At 37.5% G+C, this 15,190-nt stretch overlaps 1 protein-coding gene across 1 annotated transcript in view; it reads left to right on the forward strand.

Moving 5' to 3' along the window:
- The window catches only part of TAB2 (TGF-beta activated kinase 1 (MAP3K7) binding protein 2), a 69,581-nt gene that overhangs the window by 35,838 nt on the left and 18,553 nt on the right, over positions 1-15,190 (forward strand). The window contains exon 2 of the mRNA XM_069786978.1: positions 12,640-12,829. Within this exon, the coding sequence (XP_069643079.1) occupies positions 12,728-12,829 (102 nt within the window). The 5' untranslated portion in view covers positions 12,640-12,727. The remainder of the gene's footprint in view (positions 1-12,639; positions 12,830-15,190) is intronic.

The raw sequence follows: 15,190 nt of genomic DNA on the forward strand, positions 1-15,190 counted from the left end.
TATCTAGTTTGTCTGCTGCATTGTTTTGTTTTTAAACTGGGAAGTCACTATCAAAAAGTACTGTGAAATATGTAGGGTTATGGCTTCCTAGAAATCGTGATCCTTGTTTTGGCAGATGTCTGTTTCATTTAGCTGAAGATTTTTAAATGAAATATGGGCTTAGCAAGCATAAGCTGAATCTTACCTGGACTCAGTGAAACTACCATGGGACTAATGACTCTAGAGTGCATTGACAGCTCTGAAGCAGCCAGTCATGCTGGACGGTGGTTTTCAGTGGTGGAGCCAGAAGTCTGAAAGCTCTGCAGCTCCAGGTCTAATTGGAGTGTAGTTTCATACTATTGAGAGGGGTTTTGGAGCCAAGAGGTTTTGAGATGGGCTTCTGTGTACTTAGGCTACAGGGTAGTCCCCTTTGGCCCAGAGGCAACTATTGTAGAGGTTTCTGAAGCTATTGAATGAACTTGTCATTCATGTCCATTTTATTGCTGCTGTTGGCAGTAGGTTACTGGCAAGTTCCCTGAACATCTACAACTTTTTAGGGCGCAACTTGTTCAAGGAAGGCTTTGATCTGATTTGGACTGAAGTCAGATACAAAAACTGGATCTCTACAAACTTTTCTGGAGCCAGCTGCTCTTAAAATTGTTATGTGTGTTGAGCAGTGATTAAAATTCATGAGAGCAGGGAGATAGAAATAAACAAACTAACATTTTCAGGTGCTTGTTACCCTACTTGTTACTGTGGTCATAACCAGCATGTACAACAGGCTTTGTATCACAAGCTTAACACTTTCCTGACTTTGAGGTACTAAGGGCTTTGTTGACTATGGCTCTGAGTCTTCTTTCTGTTGCAGCTTTTGCCAAGCTATCTCCTACTCAACAAACTAGGAAGTAGTAAAACATCAGAAAACATTTTAGACTTTAACAGCTAATGATGTTTAGGGAGCTAAATATGGAGAAGGAAAAGCATAGGTGGGAGTGACGGGTAGGAATAGGTGATTAAAGTTCCAGTATCCAGAAATCTTGTGGTGTGTAGTAGGCCTGGTGATGCTTACAGGTACTATATTCAGAACTCTCATTACAATTCAGAAAAGAGGTCCTGGATTCATGGCAGTTACCTGAAACTATTGGCTCAATGTTCAGCAGCGGCCAGAAAAGTCTGCATAGCTCTTGGGCATTATCAGAAAGATACTGAGGACATGAGAAACTGTCTTTTTGTTTCTGTGTAAAGCCCTGGTGAGCCCTGCTCTTGACTACAGGGTGCTACGGTCCCTGTATTTCAGGGAGGATATACTGGTGTTACAGAAGGTAGGGAGAATTTTTTTTTTTAATTTTTTTTAAATAAGATGACAGCTCTTGCCTTTCAAGGAGGGACTTAAAAGACAGACTTAACAGTTTCAAGAGGCGAAGGTGATAGGAGTATTTATGAGCGAAGCTTACAAATTCATGAAGGTGGTGAACGCAGAACCGTTACTCGCCAAATTCTGCAACCTTAGAACTATGTGGCACTCAAAGCTTATAGGACAACTGGTTAGAAAGAGTCTGCAGAAGATTTTTTAGTTGTTTTTTTTAATTATTATTATTACTTTTAAATGCATAGAGTAGCAAACTTCTGGAATCCTTTTCCACAGGGTATTGTGGAGGCAGATGATTTCAGTGGGTTAAGAAGAGGAATTTGATGAATATGTTGTCAACAGGTCTGTAAATAGAATAGATGGGGATCTACTGTCTAATTTCCTTAATCACATAGTTGTATATACTGAGAGAACAAGAGGAATGTAGTACAGAAAGGCTTAGGCTTATGTACATGTTCTTCCTGAATATCACTTTGTTGCCCCTGGTTGCAGACAATACTGAGCTAAAATGACCATTTGTCTGACTCAGTGGGATATTTCTTATGTTCTTATATTAGTGCACATTGTGATCAGAGAATCTGTAAGAGATTATAGTATCAATTTAGATTTAAACTGGTTGTTTAAAATCATCACTTCATTTTAGGAAGGCTTTGAATTTTTTTGTGTTTGTCAATCATCAATCGAAAACTTTTAAAGGAAATCTAGTCAAGTGAGTTGAAGAGAAAAACAACAAGCTTAATTAAGCAAATATTGCTTTGTGTGGATTATGTCATTGTTTTCAAACCATCTTTTAATAAAGGCTGGTCATGTAAGTGTGTTTTCCTGCCTCTTTCTCTGGCTCTTTTTGTCTACGTTTTTTTTTTTTCTTCCTCCAAATCTCAGAACAGTTGCCCTGGAAATAATGCATACTTTTCAAAATAGCAATACCTGCATTTGACAGTAGACTCCAGGGGGTTCATAGAGGATTATCTTTATGAAGGCTTTATGTTGCAGCCATAGTAGAAACTTGAGGGTGCAAAAGGAGCGGGGGAAAGGTGGAATATACTTCGCAGCTTTCTCATATTGTTAAATCTGTGGAAGAAACCTAATACAATAACAGTTGGGGATGTGAAGGTTAATACTTGCTACTTGAACTTCCCCTGAATTAATAATGGATTTTTCATTCATTGGGAAGCTGACAAATGGAAGCAAGTATGTAGATGCATAGGAAAGGGAATAAATCTGCTTAAATGTGGAGAGAATTAATTACCTGAGTAAAATTGGCATGAAGGATGCTAAGACTGGACTCTTAATACAGGCAGAATTTAGAGTTACTATGGAGTTCATTAATATAAATAACAAAAAAAAAACCCCAAGTGGGTTATGTAATGCAATTTTTACTTTGTCTGCTTCATTTCCACATGACATCCTACAGTTGCCATGAAACAGGTGCTGCAAGACACATGCAAAACATATAGTTGGAGAATTTGTAAGATTCTGAGATTTAAAAGTTTCTGAGTTTCATCAAGTACTGTATTTAAGATACACATGGTATTCAGTCATGTTGATTTTTATCTTCAAGTATATTCCCAGTGTAACTTAATGGGTAGAATCTCTCCTTTCAAATTCATGTGAATCTAGCAAATCATTGGTTATTTGATAGCAATTAATTGCACTTTCACTGTATTTATCAGGGAATAAAAATGAAGAAAAATAGCATGCTTAAATTTTCTCCTTGTGACCTTTTTCATTTCAACTTGGTGAGATTAGTTGCAGGGGGACTAGTATGTTCTTAACCAGAAGGCTAACTTGTGATGCAAAGCTTCTCGCCGTTTTGGAAGATCTGTGTGGACAGGAGAGCACGTGAGAGGTATTGCTCTTAAATGGTTGGATGTGCCCTTGAGAATAAGCATAGAAAGAATTCAAAATGCTTTCTCAGCTGTCTTAGAGATGCTTTTCTTTCCTCACTTCTAATTCATCTCCGGTAAGAATGAATTGAAACCCTTTTTACAAATTTCAAAGCTTTCAGATCCAGTTTTCTGTTGTTAACATACTGTGGAGAGAATACAGGTCAAATTTCAAATGGTCAACTGTAACAGTAGTTTGAGGTGAGCTTGATAACTGTTGTCATAGATTTTTCTCTAATGAAACCATACTCTTGAGGAATTATAGTGATCTGAGAAACCTCATTTTTAAGGTGCTCATGTATGAGGTTTGCTAACATATTGCTGAGGTATGAAAAAGTCAGCTGTCTTTGGTAGAATCCACAGAATGGCCTGCAGTAAAGGAAGGTGGCCTTGGTTTTAATTCATTCTGCAAGGGAGGGGAAAAAAAAAAACCCAACCCAAACCCAACTTATGTAAAATCTGTGAATAATGTGCAAGTTAGCATGGCTGACCTAGCAAGAATTAAAATAATTCACAGTAAAAAACCAAAAAAAAACCCAAACCACTTTTTTATTTGTGCAACATGAAAAAAGTACAGCCCCAACTAACTAATTTCCTTGAAAAAGAAATTGTATAAGTGCTCATAGTTTCCAAGGAAATACCTGACAGATTAAACCTCTTTAAATGTTTTATATGTGAACACTTTTGCTGTGGTACCTGTTATTCAGGCCAGGAGTTATTTCTGGAAATGAATATTTGTAATTAATTTGGAGGAGGAAAAAATATCAACTCGTGCTTCAAGGTATGAATTGCTTCCAGGTATGGCCACTAAAACAGATTTTCCATAGGAAGAGATTATTTCTTTGAACTGTTGCAGAGTTTACTGTCTTCTTCTGATCTTGCTCATCATTAATTATTTGATAGAAGTCTTCTGGTCTAATCCAATCCAATACTGTGTTTGGGGGAAAACTCTTAGTCATGGTTATTTGTAATTCCGAGTTTTTAGTTTTGTGGTCATGTAAGGAAGTCAGGTTTATATCCTCTGTCATATTCTTGTTTGGATTCAGAACAGTGCAGAGTAGAGGTCTGGCAAATAGTTAAATTTAAGTATCGCTGTGTAGTAGGTTGAAGATGAGACCAGAAACTAATTTTTATGAGCTGAATTTATTTTAATTTTTTTTATTTAGGAGGTGGGTGGTAGTGAGTGAAGGATAACTTGTGGTTTTGATAAAATTATTCTGTTTTAAGTAGAGATACTGTTGAAGGACTGTTGAAATGGTTCAAAATAGCCATGGAAAAGCTGAGTAATGTATTAGAAAAATTAAATTCTTCTAGGAACATTTAATAATCCTGTTTCCATCATAAGGTACTCACGCACTCTTTCTTTAAAAATATGCATTTAAAGCATTAGTGGTGTTAGTTTAAGCTTTTATATTCTATCATTTCACTTCTTAATCTCTTTTGCAGAGCCAATATGGGACTCTATGGTAGAATGTTCTTGTGTCTGTATTTTCTCCCTTACAAAATTACTCTAAAGTTTAATTTTAAGAAAAAGTGTGTATTCAGGCCGCCTGATATTTGACTCCATGTAACCATTCAGAAAAAGTGTGTTAGGGTTATGTGGTGGGGGTGGGGAGACCATTTCATTATTTCTTGCTGTTTAATTTCTAAATGTATTTTGTGTTGTAGCTTCTCAGAGAATCATACAATTTTGGTTTTATTATTCTTGAGTTTTTCTTTTTTCTCTTTTCCTGCCTGCAAGTTGTCAGTTTTATAGTTAAAACTGTGGCAGCCTTCCCTGGAGCTAGGAATCTATTTCTTTAAGGAAAGTTGGACTTACATGCAGTGGTATTTCTTTTTTTTTTTTTTCTTTTTTTTTTTTTTTTTCCCCTTTCCTTCATTTGCTAGGCACATGTAGTGGGAGTTTCTAGTCTTACATTTAACAAGGACTTGCCAGTATAGTTGAGGAAGGAAAGGAAGGACTAATAGGTGTGGAAGTTGGTATGTAAGAGGTTAGAGAGGCAGGTTGCAAGAGGAGACTATGGCATTTATAGTCTGATTCCCTCCTGCCCCAAGCAACAGGGATATGAAAATATACCCCTAACCTAATTCTAAGGGAGAGTGTTGACACATAACAAGTAAGTATAAACTGGCAATAAACTTGCAATGCTTGTTACTGCCAGAGGAATGAGATCCTGCTTAGGAGGGATATTTTGTGTATAGACATTCATAAGCTTATAATGTGATTACCAGCCTTAAGTATAGACCAAAGGCATTGTTATATTCTTGAAAGAAAGCTGATAGAAATGCTGGCAATATCTGTATCAGCCATACTCTATCATTCAAGCTGTTTGGTGTAAGGAAATCCTCAATGGGAAGTGACCTAAGGTTGGCCTGCAGTTGAGTCATGAACTTGGAGTGTATGTCAGAATTGAGGTCTGGCTGAAAAGCAGGGTCCATAGAAGTTTTTTAATACTTGTTCACCTGGTGCTTGGATAGGTGTTTGGATAAGATAACAGGAAAATAGTAGCTAAATATATGGGCGAAGGTACTGTTCAAGAAAGTATGGAGTGGGGAGGGAAGACAGTTTTCCTTTTTTGAGCTATCCAGTGGATAGGTAAATAGTTTGGGAGAAATTGGGGAACAACTTAGTCCTGCTGAAGGAACCTGAGATAAGTGTAGAGGGGTTGAGTGATTGGTTTTGGGGGGGGTTTAGTCATCTTTTTATAATTGCTTATCTATTTCTGCTGTCTTTCTGCACCTCTTGGATCCATCAAAAGAAATGCCAGAAATCCCTTGGCTGCTATCTCAACAGGCACTTTAGCAACCTCTACCGGTCTTGCATTGCAACTTGTATCTAATTTGCTGTTATTACAACAGTCTTTTTTATGCACAACATCTATCATCTATACCATTAATGCTACAAGGAAATGTCCTCTTGTTTCTGCATTCACAGCACCCTTTTAATAATTATTTACAGCCAGGTTTCTAAAATAAGCTTTTAGATGCGTTACTTCTATAGCATTTTTAGCCATGTGAGTAAAACACAGATCAGATGTGATCAGATTAAAACTACAGAAAATCATGAGCATTTTACTTATTACATGTAGCTGAAGTATAAAGGCAGGTACAGAGGTTTCATTCATTTGATTTTGGGGAAGGTGAAGGTTTACAGTTGTAGTGTTCTGCGTATTTCCAAAAGCTGTTCTCTTGAACTCAAAGGCTGTTTCCAGAGTGGTAGCTGACCAGAAATGGGACTTCAGTCATTAGGAGTGCATCATAAGTTCAACTGGAATTGTTCAATACAGCAGTTATGCTAATATTTGCACAATTACCTTTGGTATTTTTTTATGGTATGGAATGAACAAGAAGTGCACTTAACATTCTAGACTATCAGCTTTGTTTAGATTTATTTTTTTTTTTAGGTATTACTTCATAAAATCAGTTTTGGCAGAATTTCCTCTGAAGAACACTTGCATTGTAAGAGTTTTGTGAAAAATCAATGTGATACTAAGCTTAAGGTTTGTATTGAAGAATTGTCTCTGATCTGTTGAACATGTGCTTTGTCAGAAGAAAGGATACTTAAAAATTTATTTATTTATTAACTGGCTATTGGTCCAGCATTATAGCAGCCTAGTATTTGGCACCTGAATCATATTTCACATTAAGTCATCTTTGAGTTTTTAATAAACAAGATAAGCAGTTTATTTTGTGTCTCGTACTCACGGTTCTGAGTAGCCTTTGGGAGATGACGCATTGTTTACTTTTGTATCAATAGTTTTCAGAGAATAAAGCTTCAATGGGAGCTCCATCATGTTACAATTGCCAGGCCTTTTAAGTTATCTGGGGATCTTGCCAGTAGTCTTTAAAAGAACACAGCTAATTAATTCTTCCAGTTACTTAGTATTTCTGGCATAAGTGAGCACTAGGATCTTTGTTGTGCATGTCTCTCTCCAACAGTATAAAGTCACACTGAAGGGTTTTTTGAAATAGCTAAAAGCAGTATGTAAAAAGGGTTAGTAAATGGACATTACTACAAAAATAACTTTATATTGTACTGCACCCCAGTATTTAAAAGTTTTCCTTTGTAAGTAAACTCTGCTTTTAATGGTTTTAGGAAGAGTTCCTTCTCCAAGTCACCATTGCTGGATTTAATTTCTGGTGATAATTAATTTCTTGAATAGATTTTTCAGTTTACTTCTGTAATGTTGTACTGCCCTTATTTTATGCCTGAGTCTCTGAAGAAGCCAAAATGTTACTGCCAGCAGTTTCCCTTACCTCCTGTTGGTACCCTTTTCTTCTACAGTCTATTTACTGGCAGTCTTGGCTGTTCACTCTTGCATTTGTGCCTTTTATTTTCCACTGGTATATATAACTTTCTAACAATATTCTGGATGTCCTGCTGCCACATTCTGACCTCCATGGCTGACGACAGCACTACGTTTCTGTTCCTTAGGCATGCATCTGTCGAAATAACTTTCAGTTCCTTTAAGCTTTCCTCTAGCAAGTTGGATGCTGAGTCCTTTTTATGGTTCCTTTTGCAACATCAAGAATTGGGGGGAAAAAACTTTTAATCTCTCTGTACTAGAGAGGCCTCATGAGGCCTCCTGGCCTGCCACTTCAGACTTCCTTAAGGTTAATTTGAGTTTATTAATAATCTTTAAATATCTTTTAGCTCTGCAGTAGGTTTTTCTTTAAGTGATGATTGGAGTGAGACCTTAATATTCATATGATACAAGTGCATTTTTCATATGCTATATTGTCAGTGAAGCCATGTTAGTTACCTGTTGTAATTGAAACTGAAGGAAAAAAAAAAAACTTTTTTGTGAATGTGGTGGATATACTGCCTACAGGACTTTGAGTATATTTCTTTGTGAATAAAGACAGTGGGAGCAGAGCCTATGGTGTTTTTCTCCCATACTACAATAAATACAACTGTGTTCCACCATGTTGACACATTTGATGCATGTGTACAAAAATTTCATAGTAACTTTAGTAAAAAGATAGATGGTAATTCTAGCTCTTCCTGCACTAACTGCGTGCATCTTCTTGTTGCTAAGCCACCAAAACTTAAAAAGTACAGTAGTAAAATAAAAATAAGCAATGTTCCAAGTATTGCATGCTATCAACAGATAATTGGATTTTGCAAACATTGGATGATGCCCCGTAAGTCATTATATGCCCATGAAGATGCAGAAAAGCTTCTCTGCAGCACTTCTTTAAATTTTAAGGTAATTATTATAATTATTTTGATGCTGTTTCAGAGTAATAAATGGAAATTGTGGTCATTGTGTGTTTTATCAAGACTACAGACACTGAAAAATGAGCTAGAATACCAAGTGTTTTATTGAAATGAAGCACTGGGGTGATGGTGTGGAACGTTCTCCTGTTTTTAAATGTTTTAAATAATGTTTTCTAATCTATTCTCTGTGCTCTCATGAAAAGAGTGGGTGCATTAATCTTTCTATGCAGTTTTTGCTGTAAGAGCTGTGAAGGTGCTGTTTTGCCAATCTGATACCTCAGATGAAAGATGGAAATTTATATAGAGCATAAATACAGACTTTTTAGTACTGTACAGGGAATTTGAAATGGAGAGTATAGAATTTACTATTCTGATAATGATACAGTATATTGTGGTGTGGGTTACTTTAGGTTAGAGAAATTGGAAAAAAATTAAGAAGCCTTAGGAGGATTAAGAGGGGGTTAACTAGTTAGCAGCAAGTTTAATGGGCTACTCGGTAGAAGAGGGGTCGAAAAATGTCATTGATGCTGAACTAAGGTAAACCAGTTTCCTTGTTAATAGAATCCTGTATTTTTCTGGACTTGCTGTGATCTTGCCAGCTTTGAATTTCAATTAGAGAAGCATTGTGGTATAGTTATCATTGATAAACAATTGAATTATTTAACTGCTTAATTTGTTGTGTTTTTTTCTCTGCTGAACAGTGTTTTTCTTAGCAGTTGCTTAAAAGAAAGCATAAGATCTATAGTGTTTTGTCACTGCTCAGATTTGCCTAGCATTCTAAACCATTGAAGAAATAGCAGGGGTGTGTTTTTAGTGAGGTGTGGATTCATTAATTTTTAAAATTGCACTGCCACTGCCATGGAGTTGACTTTTTCAGAGTTAAGAATGTAAGATTACAGAGCAGTGTCAACCTAGCTCATGTTTTTTCTGTCTGAGGGCACGTAATCTCAGCAATTGTGAGTGGGATCTGCAGTGACTGTTAATCCAAGCTGAGGGCAGATAGCTGCTACAGGTCGTTTCAGGAGAACACGTGTGTGCAGCCGTGCTCTCAAGGGCCTGCCCTCTGGTCTGGTTGAAGCTTGTGCACTCTGCCTGGATCATCAGCTCTTCCTTTGGCTCTGCTGTAGTGAGCAGCCATTTGCTTCAAGACTTCAGGGACTCTTACGGTATTCTTTGTTCCCAAACCGTTATGAATTGCTTGCTTTAGGCCTGAGTAAATGTAAACAGGCTTTAGTGTCGTTTTAACAGTATACGTACATACTGAACATTGTGCTAGCCAATGCATCTGAAGTGGGAGGGGAAAGGAACTCTCTAGTACTTGAATTTGTGTTTAAAGACTGTTTCATTACTTCATTTTAACTTTTGCAATTCTTATCCCTTATTTTAACCATATCCATGTTATGTTTAATGTAGCTTTTCTCTATAACAGATTAAAAGCCTGACACTTTTTCTGGTAGAAAACAAATTACCGCTTTTTGTTTCAGATGAGGTATTGTGTTTCTCTCTGTGTAAGCCAAGACTTGCTGCTTCAGTTGGCTTTTGAACATGGTTGTTTTTCAGATGTATAGCTTGAGCTGTTAAAAAAGAAAATATTTTGATCCTCTGCTTGTCCAGTGGCGCAGTTTCTGAGGCCTCTTAGGTGTGTCTAAACTTCAATCTAAATTATGACCACTGCTTGTTTTGGCATATCCATGCTACCTTTAAATTTGTGATCTTGGGTACTGATAGCAGCAGGCACAGGGCACCTTATGTAGCAGTTGTCTTCAACATTTCTCTACCCCTTTGAGATAGCACTCTTGGTATATGCAGAGTAAATTTGTACAGGATTAGTGCAGGTGTTTATCTAATTAAACCATAATCATACTGTGACTGTTAGTGTTAAATGTGTGCTCAGTACTTTTACTTATGTAGGACTCACAAAATCCTCTCTTGCCTGCTATTTTCACAGATCTTCATCCTGGTCACCTCTTTGCAGATAGTTTTGTGGGGGTTTTGGGGGGTTGGTGCTTTTGGTTTTTTTGGGGATTGGTTGGGGTTTTTTTAATCATACAGGTCTGAAGGGAGCCAGACTTCCTAGTTCCTGAAGAGTTGGGCTACTTGGCTCTGCTAAAGTGCACAAAGAGAAGGAAAACTGAACTTGCTTAGTCAGATAAACAGAATGTGTATTCTGGGAAGGAACACCATAACCTGAGTTTCCAGTTCTAGCAGTCTTGGCTGGTACTTGTCATATGTTACGGTTCTTTTGAAGTTGTGGTGCTGTTTTCAATAGTGGAATATCGTACTGTTATGTACACTAAAAACTGTTGGTAGGATTGTGATCTGTGTTTTATCAAAACATGTCTGAATATTCCAAGAAAAAATTCTGTTCTTGCTTGTATTTTTAATTAAGTATGTATTGTGATTATATCAGAGAAGTTGGGATTTATGGGGCTACAATAGTGAGCAGATGTTTACTGGAATATTCTTAGGACTTTCAGTCTTCACTGTTCTATTAGCTGACAAGCTGTTTTCTCCCATGTGTAGTGCATATAGATGGAGACTCCAGAGTAACAGGTATTTTGGGTTGTTTTGGTTTTTTCTTTCTTTCTTCAGAGCTATTAAATTGTTGGCAGAAAGTTGAACTGGTTAATGTGTTGCTTTTCAGTTCATGTTCAGCTATTATTGGAGGTATTCTCCTGCAAGCCAATTACCTGTTGACTGGTAATTGTATCAGTTCAGACCAGAGAAGACATAGGAGTTGAAAAATTCTTACGATAGAGTGGTTCAGGACTAGTATATAATATAGTGGTTCAGTGGTCTGGGAATAGTATTAAGCCTGTCTCATCATCCATGCTGAAAATTATGTGCTTTGTGCTTTCCCATCAATTTTTGCAGGTTTTCCTCCATCTTTTTGGTCTCAGGAGAAGTTGTAGCATTGCACTATGTTACATTTGAACCACAAGTGGTGTTAATGCTCTAGAAAACTCTGATTAATGCTCCCCAATTAACTTGCCACTAGTCCCCTTTTAGTGCATAGAAGTACAGAAACACAAGCATGTAGGCTCACTTACAAAGTGAATGTGCCAGTGGGATTGTTGAGAAAGAACTTGGGCTGACAGGATCCAGGGAGCAGCATGTACAGGTGCCTCCTGGTACTGGAGGCGGTTCTCTGCTGGAGGTTGCCGTGGGTCAGTACATGGTGTCATAGTGCATGTTGAATATGAGGCAAAGAAAAAAGAAAAGAAAAGCAGGTAGAGGAGGGGAGGAGAAAGTGAATAACTTGATAGAGATGTTTGTATAAGACTTGCTGACTTAAGACGTAAATGAATGTTGGAGTTGACTACTTTGGGTTTTTTTGTAAACCATATGGTCACATTTATTTGTAATATTAGTTTATATGAAGAAGATACCATTCCATTGCCTAACACATAGGTGCATTCTTCCAAACTTAATTGGTAGAAACTCTTCTTGGTAAAAGCCTATGAATACCGTATGGCCATGATAGATAATTTGTATAAATGTGTTGATTGGGTGATTGTGATATAATGTTACTCATAACTCTTCGTAATTTCCTTCAAAGGAGAAACAGAGTTAGTTGAAGAAACCTGAGTTCTTATAGGGTTATTTCCTTCTAGTCATAATCTCAGACTATTTCTTAAGTATGTTGGGTGAAAAACAAGTAGACTATTGCTAATAAATCCTGAAACTTAGAAACACTGAACTTCTAGCCACAATATCCTGATAGTAAACAATAACAGTGATGGTAAAGGTAATGGTGTAAGTGCACTCAAAAGCTGAATGAACACTGTCTTCCTGTTTTTGATGTGGACTTCTTCGTGTTTACTTGTGTTTTAAATAAGTAAAAATGCTGTTCTTAAAACCAGGAATTTTAATGCTTTGATAAATCAAGTATTTTTTTATTCTTAATATATTTTATAATGTCAATATAAAAACCAAGATAGAAGGAAACTGATCAGGAGATGTGTCTATAAATGACCCATTTTCAAGGTTATGAGTGTGTGAAGGACAATTAGTTAGCCAGAGATGTCGCGTGGGAAAATACTGACGTAAAATACAGACTTATGTTTCATAATTGGAAAGAGGGTGGGTGGGTGTGTGTTGGGGTTTGGGGTTGTTTTTCATTGGGTTTTGTTACATCAGAAGTGCCTGCTTTCAGTGTCTTAAGGCTTTCCTTCCTCTTCCAGAAAATGCTGGGACAGAAGAGATGAGTACTCCCTTTACTAAGGCCTAAAACTGCCTGTTGAAAAACAATCCTGACCAGGCAATATACGAATGGCCCAAGGAAGCCAGCAAATTGATATTCAGGTTTTACATGACCTGCGACAGAAGTTTCCTGAGGTACCTGAAGGTGTTGTATCCAGATGTATGTTACAGGTCAGTGTTCTGTTAATGACTGTACGAGTAAGCACTGTTGCTTATTTTAAGCTTTATGTATGGGTGTCTCCTTTGAAAGCAGATTTTTTTTCTTTCTATTTTCCTTTTTGAGTGAGACAGATATACACAGTCTATTTCTTTGTTGCACAGCAAGGTAAGTATTAAATTGGCCTCTCTTTTTCCATGTCTAACAAGGGTTGGCCCAAGGTAAACCAGCCTGTAAATCAGCGTGTGCATGGAGACTATCGTCTCGCCAATCAGTATGCTCGTGCCTTTTGGCCATCTCAAGAGCCAAAACTAACTGTGGCAAAAGGAGGGGTGCAAAGCCAACTTGAGTCCAGCAAGGAGGGGTGCAAAGCCAACTTGAGTCCAGCAGGGACAATTTAAGGCAGTGCTACAAAAATGCAGCTTTTTTGTTTGGTTGGGGTTTGTTTTGGTTTGGTTTTGGGTTTTTTTGTTGTTTTTTTTTTTGCTTTGAGGGTCAGGGCAGGTCCAGAAGCAACTTTGCTACCTGGTTTCCATCAGGCTTCAAGGTATTTAGTGGGCCCTTGCCTGCATGCAGGTCAGCCCCAATGCTTTCCACTCTCAGCTCCCTTGGCCTGCAGAGCCACTGCTGGTAGCCTTACGTATCTTCTGCAGCAGGGAGCCTAGGGGCGTAATGCGGGCACAGCCAAGTTCTCTGAGTCAGCCTGCATCAGGCAAGACTAAGTGGTCGTAGCTTAGCATCCACCATGTTAGACCTGAGTGGGTGTGATACACTGGTTTGCTTCTGCCCAGAGCTTCCCAGGGCTTTGGCTTCATTTGTTTTGTTGTAGCTTGGGAGTCCATGCTGCTAATCTGTGGATTTCTGTTGGGCTTGGAAGTAACAAAGCATTTGAGTCTGGTACTGCAGTTATTGCTAAGGCTATGGGACTGCCATATCCTTCAACTTCTACCTCCAGCTATCTGTTTTCTATACTGCCACTATCAGAACACTTACGTGCCCATATTTTATATCAACTTCTGCTCTATAACATCACGTTAGTTACTTCAGGAGGTAAATTAATGTGCCTATCCAAAGCCTGACATAGGGACGCCTGAATGCCTGGAGTTAACAAATGATGATAGACTTACTTAACTATGTTGCTTAAACATGTTTGCTTTGCATTTTCCAGTGATCCCAAAGCATCCATACTGATTGGATTTTTTTTCATTATCTAAGGTATTCAACCTTTGAGTACTCTGGATAATAAGAGGATTGTCTGAATATTCATACTGATGATCAGTATACACAGCTTGATTGGAAAAAAGATGGGTCATGAGTTCCCAGAAGCTAGCTGTCTCTGGACTATGGCTAGGACATCTGTGTTTATGATTCAACATTCTTTAAATCATAATTGTTTGTCTTGCTTTTTATATGTATTTTTATTTATAAAATACATATATGTGTATACTTACATATGTGTATGTAGTCACACACATGCATTCAAACACAGTGTTTGTACTGTTGGGAATAGAAGTGTGACTGTGCCAATTTAATGTTGATATTTTCAAGACTTTATCATGACTCTCCATTTTTACTAGAATAAGAAACTGTGAAAAGTGCAGCTCTTGAGAATTGTTTTTGATTTGCAAGAGGGCAAAATTCTGCTCAGGGCTCATGAGACTTCAAGCTTTCCTCAACTCTTTCTTTCTAATTATTTAGCTGAAGGGGGAACAGAACCGGACTATAAACTGCCAGTATTTGTTCTCAGGATTGTACACTACCTTTTTTATATTGGTTCTCGGTAGGACTAATCTAATTCTTATACTACAAGTACCGTTTTGTTCTTCAAACATGAGAACTGCTTGTTGAGCAGGTCAATGGACTTGCCAGAGTGAATGCATCAGTAATCACCTTTTGAATGTAATTCTTGATAAATTTAAAGGCTAGTGCTTGGCTCTTGAGAGACTCAGCAGTCTTCATAACATTGAATACAGTGGATTTTTTTATTTTTTTTTTTAATAAAGAGCATTATAACTGTGAAGAAAAGATACTGTACATCCCATACTTTGACAGAGATATGAGAGAAGGGTTTAGATGAGGGAGTATTTTAGGTCAGCTTTCATAAGAGGATTTTTCAAAAATTCTGTAGGGTAATTAATGTTCTATATGTGCCATTATTATTACACTAATTCATTACACTAGAAGGCTACCTTTTTTGTTGTTAACTGAGAGCTTCTAAGACTCGCCAGAAAAATCCTATCGTGTTGGTGGTTCTTTGAAATTTCATGAGCTCTGGTTTCTCTGCATCAGTTAGCTTCTAGCTCTGCTACTTCTCTGAGATAGTGGGGAGTTTTGTGGGTTTTTTTGTGGGGCTGGTTTTTGGGTGGTGGTTTTTT

The sequence above is a fragment of the Haliaeetus albicilla genome, chromosome 7, assembly GCF_947461875.1.
Source record: "Haliaeetus albicilla chromosome 7, bHalAlb1.1, whole genome shotgun sequence".
Lineage (NCBI taxonomy): Eukaryota > Metazoa > Chordata > Aves > Accipitriformes > Accipitridae > Haliaeetus > Haliaeetus albicilla.